The 27,223-nt window shown below is 41.1% G+C and overlaps 1 protein-coding gene across 2 annotated transcripts in view; it reads left to right on the top strand.

Annotated features, from left to right (window-relative positions):
* map3k5 (mitogen-activated protein kinase kinase kinase 5) overlaps positions 1-27,223 on the top strand; it is a 189,857-nt gene that overhangs the window by 15,262 nt on the left and 147,372 nt on the right. For both annotated transcript variants that reach the window (XM_063040440.1, XM_063040439.1), the window contains exon 2: positions 25,871-26,010. In XM_063040440.1, coding sequence (XP_062896510.1) covers positions 25,871-26,010 — 140 coding nt within the window. The remainder of the gene's footprint in view (positions 1-25,870; positions 26,011-27,223) is intronic.

Here is a 27,223-nt window from a genome sequence, read left to right as displayed (position 1 = left end):
TCATTTCTTCAGATACCTCCAAATTAGACGTTTTATCAACCCTTTAATACCAAACTTTCCTGAGGTACCCGATAAAAATGTTGTGGACTTGTTTCTTCGTATGAACCCATTGGGTAAAGGTTTAATATCCATTATTCGAGATACGTTAGCGATTTTGAGGCGAGCCCCCTTTGACAAAATTAAAACTGCCTGGGAGCATGATTTAAATCTTTCTTTGTCTGATGAGGTTTGGGATTCAATTCTCAAGTCAGTTAATTCAACTTCTTTATGTGCTCACCACTGCCTTTTACAGTTCAAGGTTGTATACAGGGCTCATATGTCTAAAACTAAATTATCGTGGTTCTATCCTGATATTGGTCCCTGTTGTGACAAGCGTTAAGGGGGCGAGGCTTCCGTTATTCATATGTACTGGGCTTGTCCTAGCTTGGAGAAATTTTGGAGAGATGTCTTTCTAACTTAATCCCACATACTTAATTGCTGTTTGGACCTAACCCCCTGATTGCTCTTTTCGCCAGTTCGGGAGAAGTTGACGAATCTGAGTCCGACTAAATGTCGTACATTGTCTTTTGCCTCTCTTTTGGTCAGACGTGCAGTCCTTCTTAGGTGGAGAGATGTTGTCCCACCCACTCATGCTTAACGGCTCAGAGACACTATGTCCTGCTTAGACCTTGAAAAGATTCATTATTCACTTCTTAATTCGGACATAAAGTTCCAAAGGGTATGGGGACCTTTTCCTGAATATTTTCATAATTCCTGTTTAGATTAAGGGTTTACCCCTCCTTTTTTTTTCTTTTGCATTTAAATCCCTTACTTCCAGCTTCTTTCGGTTAAGACTTAATGTTTTTTTTTGATGTATAATCATATCATAGCTCAGGTAGTAGCTGTATTTTTATAAGTACAGCTCTATAGTGGTAACAGTTCTCATCCACTTTTCTATATATCGTAAGGTTGGCTTGGAGTTGGGTACTGGGAGGGTGGGGTGGTAACTAACTTTATACGATTCTACTATGGGTGCTTTTCCTTTACTGTTATGAACTGTACATTTGATATGTTTGTTTTGCACTGTATAAACCTCTTTTTTTTACTTTTTTGCATTGTAGAAACTTATAAAAAAAATTTTTTTTAAACTGCAATGCATGCATTAACTTCTGTGAACTGACTTTATCCTTACAGGAAAAGGTTTATATAATATGTTTGCATTATAACGTGTGTAATTTTGTATGTTTCACCATTTAAATATACACAACGGCCGTTTTATTAGTTGCCTAATGAGTCTAGTAAAGTGGCCAGTGAGTATGTTTGTGTTCTGCTGCTTCAGCCCATCCACTTCAAGGTTCGATGTGTTGTGCCTTCAGAGATGCTCTTCTACACACCACTGTAGTAATGTGTGGCTATTTGTGTTACAGTCGCTTTCCTGTCAGCTTGAACTAGTCCAGAACGATGTTTCTTTTTTACTGTACCATTCTATGTAAACTCTAGAGATCGTTGTGCATGAAAATCCCAGGCGATCAGCAGCTTCTGAGATACTCAAACCACCCCGTCTGGCACCAGCAATCTTCCTTGGTCAGGGTTATTTAGATCACATTTTTTTTTCCCCATTCTGATGTTTGGTCTGAACAACAATTGAATCTCTCGGCCATGCTTGTATGTTTTTATGCATTGAGTTGCTGCCACATGATTGGCTGATTAGATGTTTGCATTAACGAGCAGCTGTACCTAATAAAGTGGCCACTGAGTGCATTGATCCATTAAAATATTCTCAAGCATCCAAAGCATTTGGACTGGATTTACTCCTTCAATTAACATTGTATGGATGTACTTTGTAGTCACATTCATTTGAGAACTTCTTGTAAGTTTGGGGGGACTAAGTTCAAGAGAGGACTTGAAAGAAAATGTGAGAATTTTAAAGTCAGCATAGCTGCACAGGAAGCTACTGTAATGGCAAACACAGAAATAACCGGGTTCAACCTTTACACCAAAGGAAAGGTCTTCCCAATGGCATTAACAGTAATAACCAAATAACGGGCAGACATTTCCTGTACCTTTTCCTGAACCAGATGAGACTATGACATCCCAAAAGGGAAGGGATTTAGTTGGGATTTACTTAGATTTTTAACTTGGTATGTGAAACAGCTTTCTGAGGTGGATGAAATGTGGTGAAATGAAAGAAGGGTGGAGGAAGAGAGAGTACAATTTCCATTAGACCTTGTACTGTCTCCCACCGGGTTGCCCACTGATATAGTGATCGGCACTACAAGGTTAGGTTTACTTTCCTCTTCCCTAAAAGGGTGGAAAGAGGTGCCTTGAAAGGCTGTCCTGTTTTAGGAGAAAATTACAGGCTCTTTTAACAGTTGAAGGTGACTCATTCTGATAGCACATTCTGGACACGTTGCTACTTACTTATCAAGGAGCCGTTTCGGCTTGTGTGCAGTTTTATATAAACTGCCTGACGAACTGTTCATGATTCGTTACAGCTGAAGCTGGATGGTCATTTTGAAGAATGGAGTGGGCTGTACATGTGTCATTGGTATTGTTGAATTTTAGGTCGTGTTTTAAAAAGGTGTTCTTAATTGCTGAGGTGTATGTGTCATTCTGTAATAGTGCTGTTAAGCCACAATCTCGCTTCTAATGGTTTTGAAATTTCGTGTTATGTTGTTGAATTAAATGTTTGGTGTTATGAAGTAACCTGTTTTAGTTTTCTATTTCTAAGTCTTTTACAATTCTAGGCATTTGTTTGACACTTTTCAGTGCTTTAGTGGAAAAGCAGTTTTGGTAAGCCAGCAGTCACATTTAAACCTGAATCTATATCTGCCCTCCTACGGGGAGGGAGAGTGCAGGTTTCAATAACTCCTTAGTTATGACATATATAGTATATCAGAGATTATACAGAATGCCTGTAACCCCACTATCAAGTTAGAAAGTTAACAAATTACACTCTTGTTGACTTACAGGAATAGAAAACAAGTAACTACATTAATTTAAGTTAGTTAATGCAGAGCAGAATTTGATATAAAAACAACAGCCTATGATTATGCAATAAAAAATAGAAAATGCTTGAAACATTGAGATATTGAAAATTCACTGACTTGACATTGACAAATGTCAATAACTTTTAAGTGTGTGGGGTCTACGTAGGAAATGGCTCTGCACATTGCAGCTGGAGCCAAGATTCTTGACTTCAATTGCACAGCTGTCATCCATACCAGTAAATCTGTTTATTAATCAAATCATGTTATTCCTTATGGTCAGACAGTTAAAATTATACTGTATGTATTTTTAACATTGGTAAGTGAGGTTTAAAATAACACTCTCCAAGCTGTATGACAGCATTTAAAGTCCTAGCTGTTCATTTGACTGGTGTTCATTGTCATTAATATTTTACACGTGCCGTCGCTTAACAAACTAAATAATTTGTTTGGCTTGAATTCAAAGGCTTTTGGGACTTTGACCAGTGTTATCTGACAATACAGTAGTTCATTTGTTAATACGCATCCACGGTGAGAAAGTGTGTCTGAAGCTTCTTGTTAGACTCTAACATTTTGGTTCTGATGCAAGATCTTTGACCTGAAACTTTAACTCTGTTTCTCTTCTCGAAGATGTTGCCTGACTTGCTGAGTATTTCCGGTATTTTCTGTTCTTTAATATTCAAAACTTTTGGTTCATCTGATATATCTACAATGAATTTAGCTATCATGTCAGTACCCGGTGCACCTATTGCTGTGTGAATCAGGATGCAGTTCTATAGTCCATGTTTCTGGTGATGTAAAATACATACTGTACTTCAATGGTGCAGTGTCACCCAACTCATTTGCTCTCAGTACAACAATGTTAATTTTAAAATTCTCATCCCCATTTTCAAATCCATCAATAATTTTATTTCTCTCTAAACCCCTGTATCTCTCCTTCCTTCAACCCACACAATTCTCTCTCTTAAGAGCAGTTCCTCAGGATCAAAGCTGATTTGCTATTCTAGTTCTGTGATGTCTGTGACTGAAGAGTTTTATAGAGGATTCACAGGCACTGCTCCAGGTGCATTATGTGGATGTTGACTGGGTGGATGGGCTGTACTGTTTCTGGTTTTTATACATAGCTTCTGCGTGTTCCCAATGTAGAGATTGGAAATGTTGCTCCTATATTTGCATCTTAAGAAAGAAGCATCCATTATCAAGGACCCCCACTGCTCAGGCCTCGCTGCTGCCATCGGGAAGGAGGTGCAGGAGCCTCAGAACCCACACCACCAGGTTCAGGAACGGTTATTACTCCTCAACCCTCAGGTTCCTGAACTAGAGTGGATATCTTCACTCACCTGAAAACTGAAGTGATTATTGAACACAAACTATGGATTCACTTTCAGGGACTCAGTATTCTCAGCATTTGTTTATTTGTCTAGCTGTCTGTTGATGATTTTATTTGCGTACTTTGTATTCTTTTGCACATTGGTTGCTTGTCGGTCTTTGTTTCTGTGCAGCTTTTCAACGATTCTCTTGTATTTCTTTGTCCCACTGAGTGCCTGCAGAGCAATGGAATCTATTTATTGGTGACACATCAATATTTGGTGACACATACGTACATTGATCAGAAATTTACATGGAACTTTTCTATATTTTGAGAGGTCACCTACCAAGGATTCTGATGAATCAATGTTACAATTATTCAAAGAGACTTTGAGAACATCTTTAAACATTTTTTCAGTCCTCCTAGAAATCTCTTGCGGCAAAGGAGCTCGGAGTGGAGAGCCTGGTTTTGGAGTCTGGTGTCAGGGATGCCCATCTACCAGACCCATGATCACAGGTTGGATGTTGGGGACATTGGCCTGAAGGAGGATGCCAACATTGGTTTGTCCATTCTGCCACTAAAGTTGTAGGGCTTTGCAGAGACAGTGTTGCTGCAACCTCTCCGGTGCGCTGGGGTGCCTCAGGTATATTGACCATGTCTCTGACTCACTGAAGTGGACAGGGACCACTGTTACTCCGTAAGCCATGAGCTTGGTGCCAGTTTTGAAATCCTGGGCTTCTGATCTCCTTTCCTCCGACAGCTGAAGGTTGTGCTATAGTGCATCGGAGGTGGTGATGGGTTTCATCGTCGATGTTTGCTCTCTCTGAAAGATGTTATCCAAGGTATGGAAAGTGATGTTGTATTTTCCAGAGTTTTATTGTGGATATTGATTTTTCAGCCTGGCTGCCTAATTACTGGGTAAATTATCACAAAGGTCCTCCTCGGTCCCCTCAGGATCAGGACTGTCAGGGTGAAAAGGTGGATTCTGCCCACAACAATGCCCAGTTGGCATAAACACAGGAGATTCTCTGGATGCTGGGTCCAGAGTAACACACACACACAATTCTGGTGGGACTCAGCTGCTCAGACAGCATCTATGGAGAGGAATAATGAGTTGAGATTTCAGGCCAAGACCCCCAAAACATTGACCCTTTATTCCTCATAGATGCTGCCTGACCTGCTGGGTTCCTCCTGCATTTTGTGTGTGTGTGTGTGTGTTGTTCAATTGCAGTGATCTTTACTGGATGACAGATCCAGAAAATGCACAGTGCAGCATTGAACAGTGTTTGAAGCTTTTCCAACCTCCCAAAAGCCTCTGACTTCATCAACTAGAAAGGGCTTGTGGCGATTCGTTCTGAAATTTTCTGTGCTCGGGACCTCAAGTACTGTTCTTTTCCAGCTACCTGATAAGATGAAAGCTGCGACTCTACCAGAGTGACCCAGTGCCACGGCAGACAGGGAGCAAGCCTCCATATTGAATCAACAAGCTCCTTGCTGGACTGGAGCTAGTCCTTCGAATGAATAGCTACTTTTTGTTGCCTCCTTTACCCATACGAATTAATAAGATCAATGTGTTTCACTATTCTCATCTCTAATTTTCTTAGCTGCATTACTGCAGGGTGTGCCATCAGCTGCCTGTCCCTACCAACATGTAGTACCAAACCAACCTGCAAGACTGGTACCTTGCGTGGTTATAGCTCCAGGCTAAATGAAGCTAAAATCTCATGGGGCTCAGTGTCAAATTTTGTTTGATTAAGCTCCTGTGAGTTGACAAAGGATGTTTGAATGAAAGTATTTTTTAAATAATTTGTGTCATTTGCATTGCCTGTGAGGCCTGACAGAATATCCCACCAGCATATATGCATTATTCTGTAATTATTACATGAATTTTTATTAGTCAGGATATATCTGTCTTTGTTTTAGAACAAAAGCGTTGTTGCATTGATATTATGGAGTGGTTTCATACTGTATGGCAGAGGTTGCCATTAATTGACCTGAAATAAAAGTATCTTTTAAGTGGAGACTGCCCTGGCTGAGTAACATAATGATACAGATTTATATATTGAGTGATTTGCATTCAGACTGCTCCTGAATGACTGTCAATACAAACCAGCATGAGCCTTACCAAACTGCATCTTTGGAACAGCTCGGAAGGGTAAACCTGAAATAGCTTCCTATGAGGTGAATTGCAAAATGAAAAAGCTCATACTTTCCCACATGCAAGAATTCACATAAACCTTTAGCAATAAATATTCACTTCTCACGAACCACTGAAAACCTTAGAAAGATTTCACACTTTTTACGATATTTAACAACTGTCTGACTAATTCTGAGTCCAACACCCACTTATCAATATTGAAAGGTTAATCAAATACAGTTGGGTTGTGCTCAGTAGGACTGGTGTGAAGACAGCAGTGTCTATAAACGAAATCATATGTGCCACTATTCAGCCAGAAGTGAAACTGTCTTCACCTCCTTTACATCACAACCACATACTCGATATTTTCTGGTCCATTGGCAAATTCACATTGTGACTGCAATGTAAGTTAACAAGTTAAACAATTATTGCAATTATAATATGTTTTCCTTTACTTGACTAAAAATGGAACATTTCAATCAATCTGAACATTAAAACCATGGTGTTGCAAAAAGAAACATGTTTGTGTGAAAAGAGACCGTGGCTTGTTTAAAATGCGCCATTAGCATTTTCAGTTAAAATTTTGTGAGTGGGAAGAGATCATATGATGACTGATTTACTGAGAGCTGTGTGTGGGCTGAGCAAGAATTTCAGGCGGTTAGCAATAACGTTATTTGACATTTCAGTAAATGAACCGTGAATAAGAGTAATAAAATTTGAGCACTGCACAACCGATGTTAGGGTTGAATACTTCGAAAGGGTCAAAGGGTCATCTGGCTCTTCAGGTGCACGATGAAGGTATGTGCCTTGCTCACATTCTGCGGCTTTGCCACTCTAACTTGTCTGCAGAATTTCACGTTAGTAAGATATTGCTATGGTATTAAAATGAGACAGGTACATCCAATCAATGAAATCATCACAAAACAAAATTAAACACCAAATGTACAGCATCATACAGGACCGAGAAGAGGCTCTCCTTCAACTCCATCACTTAATGATTTTTCTGAATTTCCTCCACCTTCATAAAGATTCCAGCAATTGTCACACATTTTGGCAAATTCATGGCAGATGCAATTTAATGTGGATAAATGTGAGGTTATCCACTTTGGTGGCAAGAACAGGAAAACAGATTATTATCTGAATGGTGGCCGATTAGGAAAAGGGGAGGTGCAACGAGACCTGGGTGTCATTATACACCAGTCATTGAAAGTGGGCATGCAGGTACAGCAGGTGGTGAAAAAGGCGAATGGTATGCTGGCAGTTATAGCGAGAGGATTCGAGTACAGGAGCAGGGAGGTACTACTGCAGTTGTACAAGGCCTTGGTGAGACCACACCTGGAGTATTGTGTGCAGTTTTGGTCCCCTAATCTGAGGAAAGATATTCTTGCCATAGAGGGAGTACAAAGAAGGTTCACCAGATTGATTCCTGGGGTGGCAGGACTTTCATATGTTGAAAGACTGGATCGACTAGGCTTATACTCACTGGAATTTAGAAGATTGAGGGGGGATCTTATTGAAACGTATAAAGTTCTAAAGGGATTGGACAGGCTAGATGCAGGAAGATTGTTCCCGATGTTGGGGAAGTCCAGAATGAGGGGTCACACTTTAAGGATAACGGGGAAGCCTTTTAGGACCGAGATGAGGAAAAACTTCTTCACACAGAGAGTGGTGAATCTGTCGAATTCTCTGCCACAGGAAACAGTTGAGGCCAATTCATTGGCTATATTTACGAGGGAGTTAGATATGGCCCTTGTAGCTAAAGGGATCAGTGGGTATGGTGGGAAGGCAGGTATAGGATTCTGAGTTGGATGATCAGCCATGACCATACTGAATGGTGGTGCAGGCTCGAAGGGCCGAATGGCCTACTCCACCTATTTTCTATGTTTCTATTTCCCTCCCTGCCCCTTCTAGCATTCCAGAGGGACCATTTGCTCACAGGTTCTTTGATCTCCAACACCCACTTCTTCCCAACTATAGCAAATGCAATGTTGTCGATTAACCTTTCCCTTCCCACCACCAACCAACCCAAATAGTCTGTCCAGCTGAAATAATAATTTGTTTGCACTTCAGTCTGCTGCATTACACTTAGTGTCGTCTCCTCTGTACTGAATAAGCCAAACGTAGATTAAGTGACTGCTTTGCAGAACATCTCCATTCAGAGTTCAAAAATGAGTTTCCTCTTCTAGCCACCTGTCACTTTAGTTCTACATCCACTCTGACCTCTCTGTCTTTGACCATGGCATGTTCCAACAAAATCAAACCGAAGTTTTTATTGATATGCTCAAGAGCATTATAGGGAACAATTGTTTTTGGGCAAGTCCACATCTCTCATACGTAGGGTGTTTTAAAAACAAGCTGCAAAGAGTACAGGACAGGTATGAAGGAAGAAGTAAGAATGGAAGACAATGATGGCAAGGTAAGGGGGCGTTGGATGATGAGAGAGCTGGTGAACTTAGTCAAAAAGAAAAAGGAAGTTCATGTAAGGTTTTGGAAGCTATGATCAAACGGCGCCCTTGAGTATTATAAAGAAGGCACAGTTGTGCCTCTATTTTCTTAAAAGTTTGTGAAGATTTGGCATGTCATCTAAAGCTCTGGCAAAGTTCTTTGGGTGCTGAATGGAGTGTTTACTTACTAGTTGCATCATGGCCTAGTATGGTAATGCCAATGTCCTTGATGGGAAAAACTGACAAAAAGTAGAGGATACAGCCCACTGCATGATAGGAAAAGCCCTCCCAAAACTGAGCACATCTACAAGGAGCACTGTTTGCGGCAAGCAGCATCCATCATCAAGGACCCTTATCATCCAGGCCATGCTCTCTTCTCACTGCTGCCGTCAGGAAGGAGGTACAGGAGCCTCAGGTCCCATTCCTCCAGGTTCAGGAACAGTCATTCCTCAACCATCAGCTCCTGAACTTCACTCACCCCAACACTGAACTGATTTCACAATACATGGACTCACTTTCCAGGACTCAACAACTTGTGTTCTCAATATTTATTATTATTTTAATGTTTTTTTCCTTTTCGGTATTCGCACAATTTGTTAACTTTTGCATACTGGCTGTTTGTCCATCTTTGTGAGCAGGTTTTTATTGATTCTGTTGTGCTTCTTTGTATTTACTGGGAATGTTAGCCAAGAAAATGAATATCAGGGTAGTATATACAGTTTGTAGTTTGATAATAAATTTACTTTGCAGAGTGGGGAAGTAACGCTGAAGCTTTTTAAAACTCTGATTAGCTGCATCTTGAGTATTGCTTTCAGTTCTGGTTCGCCTGTTATATGGTCTGGACCTTGGAGAGGGTGCAGAAGAGGCCGACCGGGACGCTGGCTAGATTAGAGGGCACCTTCTATAAGGAGAGGTTGCAAAAGCTTGGGTTCTTTTCTTTGGTGGCGAAGGCAGATTAGAAGTCTGATAAATGTTTATAAGATTTTGAGAGGCATAAATAAAATAGATAGCCAGCAACTTTATCCCAGGGTTGATATGTCTAATACCAGAGGGTATGCAGAGGACTTAAATTCAGTGAGGCAAGTTTTTCACTCAGAGGCTGGTGTGGATGCCTGGGATGCACTACCTGGGGTGGTGGTGGAGGCAGCTATAACAGAAGCATTCCAAAGCCTCTTAAACAGACATGTAAATGTGGAAGGGTATGGACATTGTACAGGCAGAAGGGATTAGTTGGCACTGAATTTGTTCGACACAATGTCGTGGGCTGAGGGACCTGTTCCTGTGCTGTACTGTTCTATGTTCGAACAAAGGAACATCTATAGAGAATGAAAGCCAACTCGTGTTCCATCTATTTACTTTGCAGCTGTCTGGACGCAATGTTGAATTCCATAATTTCAGATTGCCAGCCTTTCCTGTTTTTTTTCTCTGCACAGATGTAGCATATTTCCTGGGTAGTTCCAAGGTTTTATTTTGGTTCAGGTTTCCAGCAACTCTCTCCCTAATTCCCTTACTGCTCTTATTCATCTATTAACTATCAGCACTGACAGTACTACTGCCCTTGCAGGGCATTAAACACTTTCTCAAAAATCACCCCAGCTGGCAGCTTCTTCAGGGTTTTTAATGAGATCTTACTTGTGAAACTGCAGAAAGTTAAGTAAAATGGTATTAAATTGAACACTCAATTGCTGCGCACCTGAATATTATTGATCATTCTCGCAATTGGTGTTAACCACACATGCAACATTTCATAACTCTGCCATGTAACCAAGAGTAAACTCGTGGCGCAAAGATATCTTGATAGCGATAAGCAATAAACATAATATTTCTTTCAAAGTATATCCACAAAACTTAAGACTCACAGATATTGTTGTTTAAAGTTAAATTGGACAGCTATATGGACAGGAAAGGAATGGAGGGTTATGGGCTGAGTGCAGGTCGGTGGGACTAGGTGAGAGTAAGAGTTCAGCATGGACTAGAAGGGCTGAGATGGCCAGTTTCCGTGCTGTAATGGTTATAGATATTGCTGTTTCAAGGGCAAATAAAGATGGGATGGAGATGAATTTCGACTGTGTACTTCAAATTGAAATGCAAATTAACCCACACAGGAAGTGATATATAAAAAAAACTTACAGGAAGTGATGTCATAGAAAATGAACTGCACCTCTATTGGCCAGAACACTTGCTGACTGGCATCCCCAGGATGTCAGTCTTAACTAGTGAAACAAAAGTCACAGCAGGTGTAAAAGTATTCGACAACCGGTCTGCCAGTTATCCATCCTGGAGGTCAAGCTTTTGCAATGCCAAGGAATGATTAAGTCTCAAACTAAGTGAAAACAGAGTTGAGACTTTTCTGTAAGTGGCTTGGGTGGTGGGGAGTCACAGCTACATGCAACAAGGGTTAGAGCAATTCACATTAATAATGGAGCTATGAGTTTTCAAACGGTGCGGAGGAGGCAGCACAAATGCTTATGGATCTCCAGCGGCAATTGAAGAATCTCTCTTTAGCCGTCTCAATAGTTTTCCAAAGTTCTCTCACAATGAACTGCAGAGGAGAGCAATCCAATTGTGTGATGTGTTTCTATGGATCCTGGGACAGATGGAAGTCCAGTGTGTCTCTGTGACGGACAATCAGTGTAAACCACACATACAAAACACCACATGCCAAGTAACCAAGATTAAAATTGTGGTGCTATAATATCTTAATAACGATAAGTGATAAACATAATATTTCCTTCAAATATATATTCTGAATGTTTACTAAACAGATTTTGCTGTTTCAAGGGAGAATTAAGAGGGGATGGGGATGGATGTTTTTCTATCGTGTGCTTCCAATTGAAATCCAAATTAACCAGTGCAGGAAATTATATAAAAACCAGCTTACATACAGGAAATGATGTTCATCCTAAACAAACTGCATACAAAACCAACTATGCCTCTATTGGCCAGATCACCGGTCACCTGGGCAACCTTCATCTCCACCAGATCACAGGCATTGCCTTGGTCCTCTTCACTCCTCCCCCTTCTACATTTTAAAACACACTGTTTTTCCCACTTCTACAGTTCTGCTGAAGTTTCATTGATGCAACCTGCTAATTCCATCCGCAGATACTACCTTACCTTGATGAGTAACTTGGCCACTTCCTGTAACACCTGCGATTTTGATTTTTTTCAATTAACATGGCCAGTTTGGGTGAACAAGTTACAGCAGAAATTCTCCAGAAAAAACAATGGGAACAAAAGTAATTGGATGCATTTGTGCTATTACCTTCTCTCCCCAAATGTTCTAGTATAGGTCTCAAGACTTGATCTTGCTTTCCCCCTTGTCCCATGATGGGATAATTCTAATACTTGCACCTAGATTTTGAAGACTGGGCGTTTCTCCAGATTTTATCTAGAAACCATCAATTCTTTTGAGGTATCTGTCACCCTGATTTTGGTTACAGTTTGCCAAATGTCATTGTATGTGGGTGGAAGGAAATACCTTTGTACTGAAATTACTAAGGTACTTACTAAACTCTGGAAATTAGTAAAATGAAACATTATAATGTTTTACAAAAGTTCCAAAGTATTTTAAAAGATTTAGTTCATAGAAGCATTCTGTAACCCTACAGAAATTATGTATGGCTGCTAAGTCTAACGTGATAACTAGAATTTTTAGGATAAATTTCTGGACAGTAACTAGTAAAGCCACACATTTTTAACAAATGCTGTAAACTAGCAAAATTATAACTTTTAAAGAACTGTTAGAAGTCTATTTAAAGACCATGGCAGAGAGTTGTTTTGTTTTTACAAGAATACCTTAAGTCATGCCAGTCTTGTCTTTGCAGATTCTATTAAATTGTTAAAATAAATTCACGCTGCTGTAATGGGACTAGACTTGTAGTCTCTAAAGTGCTAATCCAGTAAGATGCTGGAGCCTGGAGCAACTAACTGCTAGAGGCATTCAACATGTCAAGCAGCGTCTGTAGCAGGAGAGAAATTGTCCGCATTTCAGGTTGAACTCCTACATTAGGACTTTGAGTGGAGAGGTGATGTGAGTGGTATAAAGAGATGGAGGGGTGAGACAGGAGACTGAGAGTTGGGTGTAGGATGACAGGCAAGCTGCAAAAGGTAGGAAAGTGGAGGGAACAGCGTGGATAGGAGGTGCGTGGGAGAGCTAAAGATGGGAGAGAGTGGCTGTTTAATGACAAATAAAGGGAGGGAAACAGAGAGATAAATGGAGCAACATGCAGGGAGGGGAGGGTGACGGTTGGAGATATCTGCTAGAGGGAAATCGGGAATACAAAAGGTTGGAATCTGATTAGTAAAGGAGGTGATAATGGGAACAATACATTGGTAATTGCCTCCCACCTCCACCATTCCCCCATTCCCAGTTACCCCTCTCACCTTATCTCCTTACCAGGTCACCACTTCCCTCTGGTGCTCCTCCCCCTTCCATGGCCTTCTGTCCTCTCCTATCAGATTTCCCCTTCTCCAGGCCTTTATCTCTTTCACCTATCAACCTCGCAATTCCTTACTTCACCCCTTCCCCCTCTCCCGGTTTCACCTATCACCTACCATCTTGTACTTCGTCCTCTCCCCCCCCCACCTTCTTATTCTGACTTCTCATCTCTTTTTTTATACTTTATACTTTATTGTCACCAAACAATTGATACTAGAACATACAATCATCATAGCGATATTTGATTCTGCGCTTCCTGCTCCCTGGATTACAAATTGATAGCAAATATTAAAAATTTAAATTATAAATCATAAATAGGAAAATGGAAAGTAAGGTAGTACAAAAAAAAACGAGATGCAGGTTTGGATATTTGGAGGGTACATCCCAGATTCGGGTCAGGATCCGTTCAGCAGTCTCATCATGGTTGGAAAGAGCTGTTCCTAAATCTGGCCGTACAAGTCTTCAAGCTCCTGAGCCTTCTCCTGGAGGGAAGACGGATGAAAAGTGTGTTGGCTGGGTGGGTCGTGTCCTTGATTATCCTGGCAGCACTTTTCCAGTCCTAATGAAGGGTCTCAGCCTAAAACATTGGCTGTTACTCTTTTCCACAGATGCTGCCTGGCTTGCTGAGTTCCTCCAGCATTTTGTGTGTGTTGCTTGGATTTCCAGCATCTGCAGATTTTCTCTTGTTTGTGATAATGGGAAACCTTTGGGGAGAGGTGAACAGCAGATGAAACTAGAGCCAGATAGTGGAGCAGGATTGGCAAGGAAACCTGTGGGTGATCTATGTGTGTGGTGGATGCATTGAACTGGAAGGTGGGAAGGGTTGAAGTGGGTGGAGGGAGGAAGAGGGACAAAATGGGAGCTCTGGAGGAAGATCAGGAGCGAGAGAGGTGGGCATAGGTGATAAATGGGAAAGGACCCACTAGAGGGGAAGGTTTCCTTAAATGGGGAAACTCAGCATTCATCCCATGGCCTAGCCTGGCAGAAAATGAAGTGCTGTTTGTGGACATCCCACCCTGCAAAATCTCATTTCAGGGAGGTAGCACCATCAATTTGCAGGAGACTCCTGGAACTTCCGGGAGAGGTGGGATGTCTGCAATAGAGTAGCTCCTGAGCAGCTAGCCAGCTAGTTTAAATAACGTTAGCTACGCTAATGAACGAATGACACCCGTTAAACTCACCTCAACATGTCTTTTACAGTCTTAACCCTCCATAGGCAATAGAAAAGTCACTGTTGCAAACAGTGCAGCGAGCAACACTGTTATTATTTTTACTCCTATTAGGCAGGGGTACACTTTAGTGTAGTCTGGGGTGATGTACGTTTTATATATTTTTTGGAAAACTCTACCATGACACGCTCTCGCTCGTCGCTTGCGCGCTCTCTCACGCTCTCGCTTGCTTTCTCTCTCGCTCTCTCTCGCGCGCACTCTCTCTCTCGTGGTTGCTCTCGCTCTCTCTTGCTTTCGCTCGCTCGTTCTCAAAAAACTTGATTTCCATGATATTGTATATAATTTGTGGCCACTATTAATATGCGGGAGACTCCCAGAGCTTCCGGGAGAGGTGGGATGTCTGTGTTTGTATTGGGCCTCACCCTGGTGATGGAAGAAGCCAGGTTACAGGTTACAGAGTGGACAGGTTAGCGTGGGAATGGGAAGGAACATTGAAACGGCATGTAACTGAGAGCTTGGGATGGCTTTTTGAGGCTGTACCATTTTCGTATTGACTGGAAAAACAGGCTTATTGGGGTTCACTTTTCATTCTGTTTATGTTTTCCAAAGAGCTAGAAGAGGTAGAATAAGCTAAATGTTTTTTTTTTGGCCCTGCTTCTAAAAGTAAAAGGTAATCGGAATCAGAGTCAGAATCACTTCATTTGCCAGCATGTGAAATGTATTAGCATTGATTGTAGTTCGGTGCCAAGCATAAAACACAGGACAATATCATAACAGACAACACAATAGCAGCCAACTGTGTACGAGACAACAGTGCAAACAGCTATGGGCAATCAACAATTAGTAGAAATTAAGGAAATTTAAAATCTGCTGTCTAATTCAACAGCTTCCATTTCTTAACATCTTTTATCATTTTTACCCAAGTTACTTCAATCCTTTAAGGAAGCTAACAGATGTGAAATTCATTCTGTCCGTCCTAGTGGAGTGCCAGTTTTCTACATGATGTTCTCCCAACATGATTTGCTCCTTAGTCAGTCAGTGTTTTTTGCTAAAATTGTTTTTTTTTGTTCTGCTGCACACTGAACACATTCCCCTCATCACACGCAAACTCTGTACATTTATGGAAGGGTTCTGGTGCACTGAAATCGTTTAAGAAGAATAAACCACTTTGTTAGATCCTTTCCAACAGATTGCATGCTCCTCCGCAGTGACTGATTATGAAAAAAATAAGATTTCCAATCATTTCAAATAGTATCCAAAAGCTTTATCCATTTCATTGTCAATTAAGTATTTAATGTTGAATTGTTTTGCATTTAATGTAATTATCTGAAGAGTAGTTACCATTCCAGCTCATTCCCTCCCCTTAGCATGTATGATACTTGATCTTTGTTGCTATTAAGTTTAATTTCTCCCTGCTCCATGTGTATTTATTATCTCATTTTCTAAATTTCTATCTGTACTCTTGCTCAATTACCACTCTCTCTATTACCGACAAATCTGTGTAACTTGTAGAACACAATATATCCCTAGTTTAGAACCCATGCTCCACACCCTTGTGAAGGAAGCTAGCTTTACATCAGTACTTCCAAGTTGGCCCCTAAAATGTAATAGAATAGCTTTGTATTAATTGCATCTGATGGGTTACGTCTGCTCTAGCATTGCACATTGAGTCATTGGCAAAATGCTCATTGAGCTACCTGCCCTACCCAGGGTGTGGTATTCATATTTGTCTAGCAACACGCGTGTTTCCTGTTATTCTGTAACAGGTATTATGTTTCCTTTCCACATATACTAAAAGTTATGATCCATTTTTAACGGATCAGCTTGGATTGGCAGCAACATCTCCAACACGGTCTCCATCAGCACTGGTTCACCACAAAGCTGTGTGCTTAGCCCCCTGCTCTACTCACTTTACACTTATGACTGTGTGGCTAAGCACAAGTCCAATGCCATATTGAAGTTTGCTTATGACATCACTGTCCTGCGCCGAATCAGAGGTGGTGACGAATCAGCATATAGGAGGGAGAGATAAAACAACTCAGTGTCAACAAGACCAGGAGCTGATTATTGACTTCAGGAGGAAGAAATCAGAGGCCCATGAGCCAGTCGTCATTCGAAGATCAGAGGTGGAGAGGGTCAGCAATTTAAATTCTTTGCTGTCATCATTTCAGAGGACCTGTCTTGGGCCCAGCACTCAAGTGCAATTGCAAAGAAAGTACGGCAGCACCTCGACTTTCTCAAGAGGTTGCTAAGATTCGGCATGACACCTGAACCTTTGACAAGCTTCTATAGATGTGTGGTGGAGAGTATATTGACTGGCTTCATCACAGCCTGTTCTAGAAACACCAATGCCATTGAACGGAAAATCCTACAATAAAATATTGGACATGGCCTAGTCCATCAAGGGTAAAGCCTCCTCCACCTCAATTGAGCACATGTTCACGTATTGTTGTTGCAGGAAAGCAGCATCCATCATTAGGGACCTCCACCACCCCACCCTAAACATGTTCTCTTCTCACTGCTGTCATCAGGAAGAAGGTACAGGAGCCTCAGGACTCATACCACAGGATTCCGAAACAGCTATTACCCCTCAACCATCAAACTCTTGAACCAAAGGGGATAACTTCACTCAACATCACTTACCCCAATCACTGAAATATTCCTTCAACAATGGAATCATCATCTCATGTTCTCAATATTTATTTACTATTATTTCTTACTTTTTGTACACTGGTTGTCTGCCCTGCTTTTGTAGTCTCTCATTGTGATTATAAATTTACTGAACTTTGACAAAAATGTGCCTGACACAGTTTGTGTCATATGTTGCAGAATAAAGTTGTGAATTTAAAGCATTAATAAGAATTCAGTCAGAATTTTGTTAACAATTGAATTACATCCTTGAATGTTAAAGCTGCAACATCAGTGTAATTTTGAAGAGAAGGTAAAATGTCGTATCTGCTTTTTAATGCAACCAGTAAAGATGCACCAAATTGGCCAACGGATCTGGACCAAAAATAAACTTAGACGGCCCCTTTTATGAAGGGTAAAAATTGCATAACATTTATCAACAGTGCAGTCTAGCTCTGACTTATTTTAGGTAGTAGAAAGTGTATTTTGGACAAGGCTCGGTGGTTAGCCAGAATTAAAAACAGAGAGGGAGAGGCAGTAAGAGCAACAGCTGCGGTCACCTTGCTCACTTCTGTGGACCATGTTCAACTTTGACCTCTAGATTGCCATGGTGATTGGGACTTGAGGAGGTCCTCTGACACTCTCAGTTTGCTGGAAGCTAAATGGCTTTACATTAGCAAAGTGGAACTGAAGTGAAAAGAGACTGTGAAGAGCAGGCCTTCAATTAGTATGACAGGTTTCATGTACTAACATTGTAAATAATGAGCTTCATTGCTGTTTTAAGCTATTGTATAATGCCCATCTTGCATCAGAGTGATGTGATATAACTGCATATTTCAGTTACTGTGGATACGGAAGAACATCTGCCAGATGTTCTTTAATCTTCTATATGGAACAGCAGGCATCCAGAATACAGTCTTGGTGTAATTGTGGCCAATAAGTTGCAGGTTAAGAATTCTCTGATTTTTGGAATGAAGCTGTGCTGGCAGTAAGCAGCTCTGACAAAAGTAATTGTGGACATTTGTTTTCAGTGATACCGTAGAAAAAGGAATCAGCAAACTAGGAAAATCATTGACCCTCCTTTCAGGGAATCTTTCTATAATGGTGGGGTGAGAGATGGATAGTAATAAATGAAGATGATTTTGTGATAGCTTGTAGCTGAGACGGTAGATCACATACTCCTTGAAAGTGTTTGTTTATTAATTTATCTATCTATTTATTTATGTGTTGAGATGCAGAGTGGAACAGGCCCTTCGAGCCGTGCCGGCCTGCAATCCCACAATTTAATCTTAGCCTAACTGCAGGGCAATGCCCAATTTACCGACCAGTCGGTATGTATTTGGAATGTGGGAGGAAAGGCGGGGGAAGCCCACGCGGTCACGGGAGAATGTACAGACTCCTCGCAGGCTGTGGTGGGAATTGAACCCGTGTCTCCAGCACTGTAAAGCTGTGCTGTGCTAACCACTACGCTACCGTGTCACCCATTTTGTAGATTACATAAGAAAATGAGTGTTGTGTCATATGACACAGATGGGCCTAGATATTACTGAGTTACAAGCATCTTTAGAAATGCAAAAACCAAGCATCAGATAAGCGTCGGAAAGCACACGTATATAATGTATGAAAGAGCTTTTAACATCGTGCTCCTTGCTATCAAGGTACAATCAGAGGACCACTGGCTTGACTATACTGTGATATTGCGAGGGCCTTTGGCGTAGAACTCAGTGATGCAACCTCTGCCATCATTGTTGGCTTGGTGCTTGAAAATGACTTTAGATGGCATTTGAGAGGGCAAAATGGTAAGCTAACATGGACAGTCATGATGAAGGACAATGTCATTCATGATGACTAATTTGATACCCCTCTTGTTTCTGAGTCAGAAAGTTGTGGGTTCAAATCATATTTAAGACTGAAATCCAAATGATATTCAAGTGTGATACTGTGGGCGTGCAACACAGCCTGGAGTGCCTTCTTTCAAGAACTTCTATAGATGTACCGTGGAGAGCATTCTGCCAGGCTGCATCACTGTCTGGTATGGTGGGGGGGGGGTGGTGGGTGGGGGTGGCTACTGCACAGGACCAAAAGAAGCTGCAGACGGTTGTAAATCTAGTCAGCTCCATCTTGGGTACTAGCCTACAAAGTACCCAGGGCATCTTCAAGGAACGGTGTCTCAGAAAGGCGGCATCCATTATTAAGGACCCCCAGCACCCAAGGCATGTCCTTTTCTCACTGTTACCATCAGGCAGGAGGTACAGAAGCCTGAAGGTACACACTCAGCGATTCAGGACCAGCTTCTCTCCCTCTGCCATCCGATTCCTAAATGGACATTGAACCCTTGGACACTACCTCACTTTTTAATATATTGTTTCTGTTTTTGCACAATTTTTAATCTATTCAATATACGTGTACTGTAATTGATTTATTTATTATTATTATTTTATTTTGTTTTTTTTGTATTGAACTGCTGCCGCTATGTTAGTAAATTTCATGCCACATGCCGGTGATAATAAACCTGATTCTGACATTAAACTGCTAAATTGTTCAAGTATCCCATTGTAACACTGAAAAGCAGGGAGTTCTTCCTGAGGTCCTGTTTATAATTTGCTCCTTAGTTTGCATAGTAAAAGCAGATTAGTAGGTCAAAATCCCATTGTTGCTCTTGGGAGAGTGCTGTGTAGAAACAGTCTGCTGCATTTCCTTTCCTGAAACAGTAACTACAGTTCATTGGCGGTAAAGCATTCTGAACAGTTCTATGCAAATATACTTTGTTCATTTTATCTAGAGGATAAATTCCAAGTACCCACCTCTGTTTAACTTAATGCAGCTCGAGATGCTGTAATTTGAGTGGGCCAATCATAAGGCCCCTCTGTGAATGATCTACTGATCTTCCTAATGCCAATGCTGATGGCTAACTCCAGGTAGTAGGAAACTTTTCCCCCTATTGCAGGGGTGTTTAAAACTAGCGGGTAATGAGTAAGAGATTTTGAGGCGATATAAGGATATTCACCCGGAGAGTGGATAGCGTTTGAAACACACTGTACAGAAGACTATGGAATTGGGAGTGGAATTTGTTTCTTGTTGCCTGTATCCAGGTACATTGAGGGGCTGCACAGTGGCATAGTGCAGGGGTCCCCAACCTTTTGTGCCCTGTAGACCAGTTTAATATTGACAATATTCTTGTGGACCGGCCAACGGGGTGGGGGGGGGGGTGTTCAAGTTCAACAGAGCGCGACAGGGAATGAGGAAAAATGCAGCTGACTCGTATCGTTTCATATCGCCAAATCATATCGTTTCCGCGCGGCCCGGTGGTTGGGGACCACTGGCGTAGCGGTTAGCACGACACGTTACAGCACTCCTAGGAACCTGAAGCTCTCAAACATCTCAACCTCAGCACCAGTGATGTTGACAGGAGCATCTGTGCCACCCCTTCCTGAAGTCTGACTCATTGTTATTTGAGATATGATGGTAGGAAGACAAAGACAAATGATGATGGAGACAGCAGCCAGAGAACTGGAAATGAATACCAATGAATTGATCCACTTGACCCGAAACAGGAGTGTGTGGGCCATGGCAGTCAGAGCTCAAACGGGGCATGGCACCTGATGATGATGATGATGATGGTATCATCTGCAAACTTGCAAATGGAGTTAAAGCAGAATCTGGTCATGCAGTCATTACTGTTCAGGGACTGAGGACACAACCTTGTGAAGCAGTGCTGTTATATAGGATTAGGTGTATACACAGTGGCCTTTTCCGTCTCTGATGAAGTAGTCACTGAGTGTGCGTTTGTGGTCTGCTGCTGCTGTAGCCCATCCACTTCAAGGTTCAATGTGTTGTGCGTTCACTGCACTCTTCTGTGCACTACTGTGGTAACACATGGTTATTTGAGTACTATCACTTTCCTGTCAGCTTGAACCAGTCTGGCTGTTCTCCTTCGACACTTTCATTAATAAGGTGTTTTCACTCGCAGAACTGCTGCTCACTGTACGTTTCTTCTTATTGCACCATTCTCTGTAAACTGCAGAAACTGTTGTGCATGAAAATCCCAGGAGATTAGCAGTTTCTGAGATACTCAAGTAACTCTGCCTGGCATCAGCAATTATTCCACAGACAAAATCACTTGGATCAAGTTCCTTCCCCATTTTGATATTTGGACTGGACAATAACAACAACATGATTGGCTGATTAGATATTTGTGTTAAACAGATGTACAGGTGTACCCGATAAAGAGGGTACCGAGTACAGGTGTACCTGACAAAGAGGGTACCGAGTACAGGTGTACCTGACAAAGAGGGTACCGAGTACAGGTGTACCCGATAAAGAGGGTACCGAGTACAGGTGTACTTGACAAAGAGGGTAATTCTTTGTTGGCATGGACACGATGAGGCAAAGGGCCTATTTCTGTTCTGTATGACCATGATGGGACAAAGGGCCTATTTCTGTTCTATATGACCATGGACACGATGGGCAAAAGGCCTGTTTCTGTTCTATATCGCCACGATGGGGCAAGGGGCCTATTTCCTTTCAGTATGACCATGGACATGAAGGGCAAAGGGCCTATTTCTAGTCTATATGACCATGATGGGACAAAGGGCCTATTTCTGTTCTGTATGACCATGGACACAATGGGCAAAAGGCCTGTTTCTGTTCTATATCTCCACGATGGGGCAAGGGGCCTATTTCCTTTCAGTATGACCATGGACATGAAGGGCAAGGGGCCTATTTCCTTTCTGTATGACCATGGACATGAAGGGCAAAGGGCCTATTTCTAGTCTATATGACCATGATGGGACAAAGGGCCTGTTTCTGTTTTTTATGACCATGGACATTTTATGTTAATGTGAGAACTCCAGAGCCTGGGGCTGATTTGTGAGGAGCCCCTAATAATTTTCAATGCAGGATCCCAGATACACTCTGTATTCAAGATTCAAAGTTCAAATAAAATTTATTATCAAAATACCTGTATGTCACCGTATACAACCTGAGTTTCATTTCCTTGCAGGCATACTCAGTAAATCCAAAAGCATTATAGAATCAATGAAAGACTGCACCTAACAGGGCTGATGAACAACCTATATGCAAAAGACAACGAACTCTGTCAATCCAAAATTAATAAATAAGCAATAAATATCAAGAACATGGATGAGGAGACCTTGAAGATTCAAGATTGTTTTATCTCATTTCCAATACACAAGTGTAAAGGAGATCATAATAATTTTTCTCTGGATCCAATGGTACACAATAAAACAAAGAATATACTAAAAAAACACAATAAATATAAATACATAAGATAACTTGTATACGGAGATTGATTGTATATCCACAAAGTGATGTTCGGCACAGGAGTGTCTGTACATGAGGTGACTCTGACAGGAAATGATAAAGTACTGGTGGTGGGGGTGTGCTGAGGTGGGTTAATGGGTGGAGGTGTTGATCAGTCTTACTGCTTGGGGAAAGTAACTGTTTTTGGGTCTAGTGGTCCTGGTGTGGATACTACACTACCTCCTCCCTGATGGGAGTTGGTCGAACAGTCCATGAGCAGGGTGGGTGGGATCCTTCATGATGTTGCAGGGCTTTTTTCAGCACCTTTCTCTATATCAGTCCTTGATGGTGGGTAGGCTGTTGCCAGTGATGCGTTGGGTCATTTTGGCTACTCGTTGTAAAGCCTTTCCGTCCAACGCAATGCAGTTTCCGTACCAGTGATACAGCATGTTAGGACGCTCTCTATTCCTCATCTACGGAAGGTTGTGAGTATAGATGTGCATAGTCCAGCTCTCTTCAGCCTCCTCGAAAAGTGGTGAGCTTTCTTGAGAGGTTTTGTGCGATGTGCACTCCCAGGAGTTTGAAACTGCTGGCAGTTACCACTGCTGTGCTGCTGATGTAAAGAAGGGTGAGAGTGGTGCAAGTTCTCCTGAAGTCAAATACCATCTCTTTTGTCTTGTTGACATTGAGGAAGAGGTTATTTGCCTGGCACCAGGCCTTGAGTTCTTCCAACTTCTTTGTGTAGGCCATCTCATCATTGTTGGTGATGAACCCCACCACTGTCATGTCGTCAGCAAACTTGACAATGTGATTTCTGGGGTGTTTGGCCATGCAGTCACATGTGATCAGAGTGTACAGCAATGGTCTCAGCACACAACCCAGGGGGGCACCCATGTTGGGATGATGGGGAGGGCGGAGGCATATTCCTTGAGGTCTGTGTCTTCTCTGTTTGTGGTCACCTCTTTGAACATCTGCGAGTTAGCCGGTTCAAAACAGTCCTAGAGCATAGAGGTTGCCTAATTGGGGCATACAGTGATGGTCCTTGATTTGTTTCTCCATTGTCAATGGGAGTCAGTGTGCTGGGATTAACATTATGGAGATGTGACCAGAAGAGGCCAAGATGAAGGCTTTGTAAGACATGCACTGGAAGATACTGGAAGTTGGAGCAACATGCACACATGCACGCACGCACAGCTGGAGGAACTCAGCAGACCAGGCAGCATCTGTGGGGGGAGGAAAGTGCACAGTTGGTATTTCAGACTGAGAACCTTCACCAGGAATGTTCATTTCCCTCTATAGATGCTGACTGACCTGCTGAGTTCCTCCAGCAGTTCGTGTGTGTTGAGCCAGATGCAGCCTGTCATCTTCAGACTCTAGACAGTAACAACTTACAGGAACGATAGAACAAGGTTTAAATTAGAAAGTTGCTCAGCATTTAATTATCTTTCAGAAAAGTAATGTAATGACTGCTGAATATATTCCCAGATATCCCATTTAACTGGAAACTTAGAGGATCCTGATAAAGTGTGCATGGGAAAGGCACTGGGTGTTGTGAGACGGTTCTCAGAGTGTCAGTAATAAAGATTGCTGGAGATGGTGTTCTTATTTTGGGTTTCTGAAGTAACTATTTTTGGGATATTAAACTAGAATTCTTAGTTGCCTCTAATCTGAAACAGGGATCTATAGGATGCAGCTCAAAAGTTGGGAAAAGAATGGTGTACTGGAAAGAATGGAAGATTAAAGGTGTAAATACAGTAGGTGATCTCTATGAGAGTGGGATTTTTGTGTCATATGTAGATTTGCAGAGGAAATATAACTTCGTAGATAAAGGGAATTTTTGGAAGTATTTACAAATAAGACATTGCATTAGTAGCATATTCAAGAAGGGTGACCCACAAAATAACCATTTAGCTTAATACTTTACATTACCACAGGAAGTTCATAAAGCATCAGTGTTTTATAAAATGTTCAAGCACTCTGTGGGTGAATCGTGTAACAATCTCAAAGCGGTATGGCAGAAGGATCTTGGAAGCGATATTGAAGATAATGAGTGGTCAAATATTTTATCAAATGTGGGTAGACATATTATGGAAGCGAAAGGGAAATTTATTTAGTATAAGATAGTACACAGATATTATTGGACACCAACTAGACTCTACAAAATGAGGATTGTTGATAATAATTTATGCTGGAAATGTAAAAATGAGGTGGGCACATATTTTCACATGATTTGGGAGTGTTCCATGGTTCGTTCATTTTGGTGTAAAGTTCTTGATTTGTTGGGGAGTTGGTCGGGTTCCACACTGCCCTTGTGCCCATGGCTTTGTCTCTTGGGTGATGGGACAGTGATACCTAATGTAAACAATGACAAATTTACTATTTTAAAGGTGGGTCTCATCACAGCTGCAAGAATTATATTGCAAAACTGGAAAAAACCCAGTTGTCCCACTGTGAAGGAATGGACTGAGGAAATGATTAAGATTTCATCACATGAGCACATGTTGGGAAGAATTAACAGTGAGGGAAAAGTGCAAGACTCATGGGATCAATTTTGGTTGTATGTTAATTTAAACTTAAATTAGAACTTCTTTCTGTTTCTAAGTTTTACTTGTTTTCCTGTCATGGGGTGGTGTGTAAATATGCTGTACTCTATCTGCTCGGTGATATGCTGTGCTGCTTTGTAAAATAAGAATAAATAATAATAAAAATTTGAATTACAAAAAAAGTTGATTATGGTTATTTTTATCTGCTTTGTTTAATTAGTTAATTATGTTTCTGGATTAATAAAATGGTTTATTTCTCACTGATCTATGTTTTTGCTTGCTGTTGTTTAAGTATTTCCTGTGTAGGGTGAGCACCGTACGTATTAAAACTGACTTTTAGGCTGCGTCTGATTATCCAATGCAGCCAAATATTCTAACACTTTATACTTGTCTAGTTGGAGAGCTTGCATGAAGCCCTCTTTAAAAACAACTCAGAAGTTAAAGTTCATTAGGAATTATTGGTGTTTTGCACTGAACAGTGATGAGTCTTGAATGCATTCAACCAAACGGACAAATGGGAGGTATTTGTAGCCCTGAATCTGCTCTGTATTTTGTGCAATTGTATATTTTTCCCCCATATGTAACTACTGGTTCTATTTGTGGTGATGAGAGCTGGTAATTGATAGTATTCTGGGTCATGCAGCAGTACTGAGTCATCTATGAGAATAAAAAAAACAAGATAATGTGTGAAATTAAAGCAATCATTTACGCTAAATCAGAAAGAGGCTTTTGAACAACTGGATGAAAAAAATCATGGAAAGACTAGTTTTCTAGTGTTGATGATGGTGGCTTTTAGAGAGTCTATTGTTTTCAGGACGCCTGCAGAATAATTCTTCAAATGGGTCCTGGATGGATGATGTGCAGTGATGAATTGGAGCTCAGCCAAGTTTCTGCCCATTTCCTGTTCAATACATTAATTTCTAAACTGTAGTTCATCAGACATTATTGAATTTATCTTTTGTTGTTTGCAGATATCGCTGTGGTGGAGATGAGTGATGCTTTCCGTCAGCCTTCCCTGTTCTATCATCTTGGAGTGCGAGAGAGTTTCAGCATGGCAAATAATATCATTTTATATTGCGATACAAATTCCGATACACTTCAGTCACTGCAGGTGAAGTCAAGTGGAATGAACTCATACTTTTAAGTGCTCTTTTTTTGTGGATAATAAACTACAAATTGGAATCTTGTGAGTGCATAATAAGCCAGTGTTCAGTTTTGATTACATACCAAAATAGTAGAAAAAATTTCAAATGACATGAAAGAGCTGAAGGATTTTTAAAACTTTCTAGTATTAATAAAAACAAATAAGATTGAGTCATTTTACATTCTGTTAAATTATATATTTAATAGATACTTTTTACATTGGTTACCATTGAGGGATATTATTGCATCCTACCATATCTAGCAACAAGGTGTCAAATTTACTTTACCTTGTTATGCAACAAGTGATTAATTAGATGCAAATTGGACCTAGAACCTCCTTGTATGATGTAACTGCTTTTGTAAATTGTAGGTCTGAGGCTTCATAAGATTTTCTTCAGACTACATTTGGAGAATTGTGAGCAGATGTGGGCCCATATGTAAGAAAGCATGTGCTAGTATTGGAGAGGGAACAGAAGGGTCCCAGGAATGAAAGGGTATGAGGAAGTTTGATGGGTCTAGGCCTGTACCCCCTGGAATTTAGCAGAATGAGGGGATATCTCATTGAAACCTATCGAATATTGAAAAGCCTAGACAGAGTGGTGGGTGAAAGGATGTTTCCAATAGTGGGAAAGTTTAGGACCAGAAGAGAAGAGAATGATGTCCCTTTAGAGCACAGATGAGGAGGAATTTCTTTAACCAGAGGGTGGTGTATCTGTGGGATTTATTGCCACGGACAGATGTGGAGGCCAAGTTTTGGGACATATTTAAAATGGAAGTTGATAGGTTTGTGATTAGTAAGTGTGTCAAGGGTTATGGGGAGTAGATAGGAGAATGGGGTTGAGGGGGAAAATAAATCAGCCATGTTTGTCTGGCAAAACAGGCATGATGGGCTGAATGGCCTCATTCTGCCCCTATGTCTTGTGCTTTTACAAAGTGCTGTCCAATTAAGAACCAGTTATTTTGCAATGTAGTTGCTGAACTTATCAGTAAAAATACTTGCAAGAAGTATGAGAGGAAATACAGTGCTGATCAGTTACTATTGTTACTAAGTGTCTTGTTTACCAGGTAGGATTCTGTCCTGACGAATGGATATGTACCCAAAATATATATAACCTCTGATTAAGTATAAATTGGTATGAATTGCACATTGCTCATGTAGACGGAGAGGTACTGTAAAGATT

This window comes from Mobula hypostoma, chromosome 2 (assembly GCF_963921235.1).
Source record: "Mobula hypostoma chromosome 2, sMobHyp1.1, whole genome shotgun sequence".
Lineage (NCBI taxonomy): Eukaryota > Metazoa > Chordata > Chondrichthyes > Myliobatiformes > Myliobatidae > Mobula > Mobula hypostoma.
The sequence above is the reverse complement of the archived record's forward strand: the minus strand, read 5'-3'. Positions and strand labels throughout refer to the sequence as shown.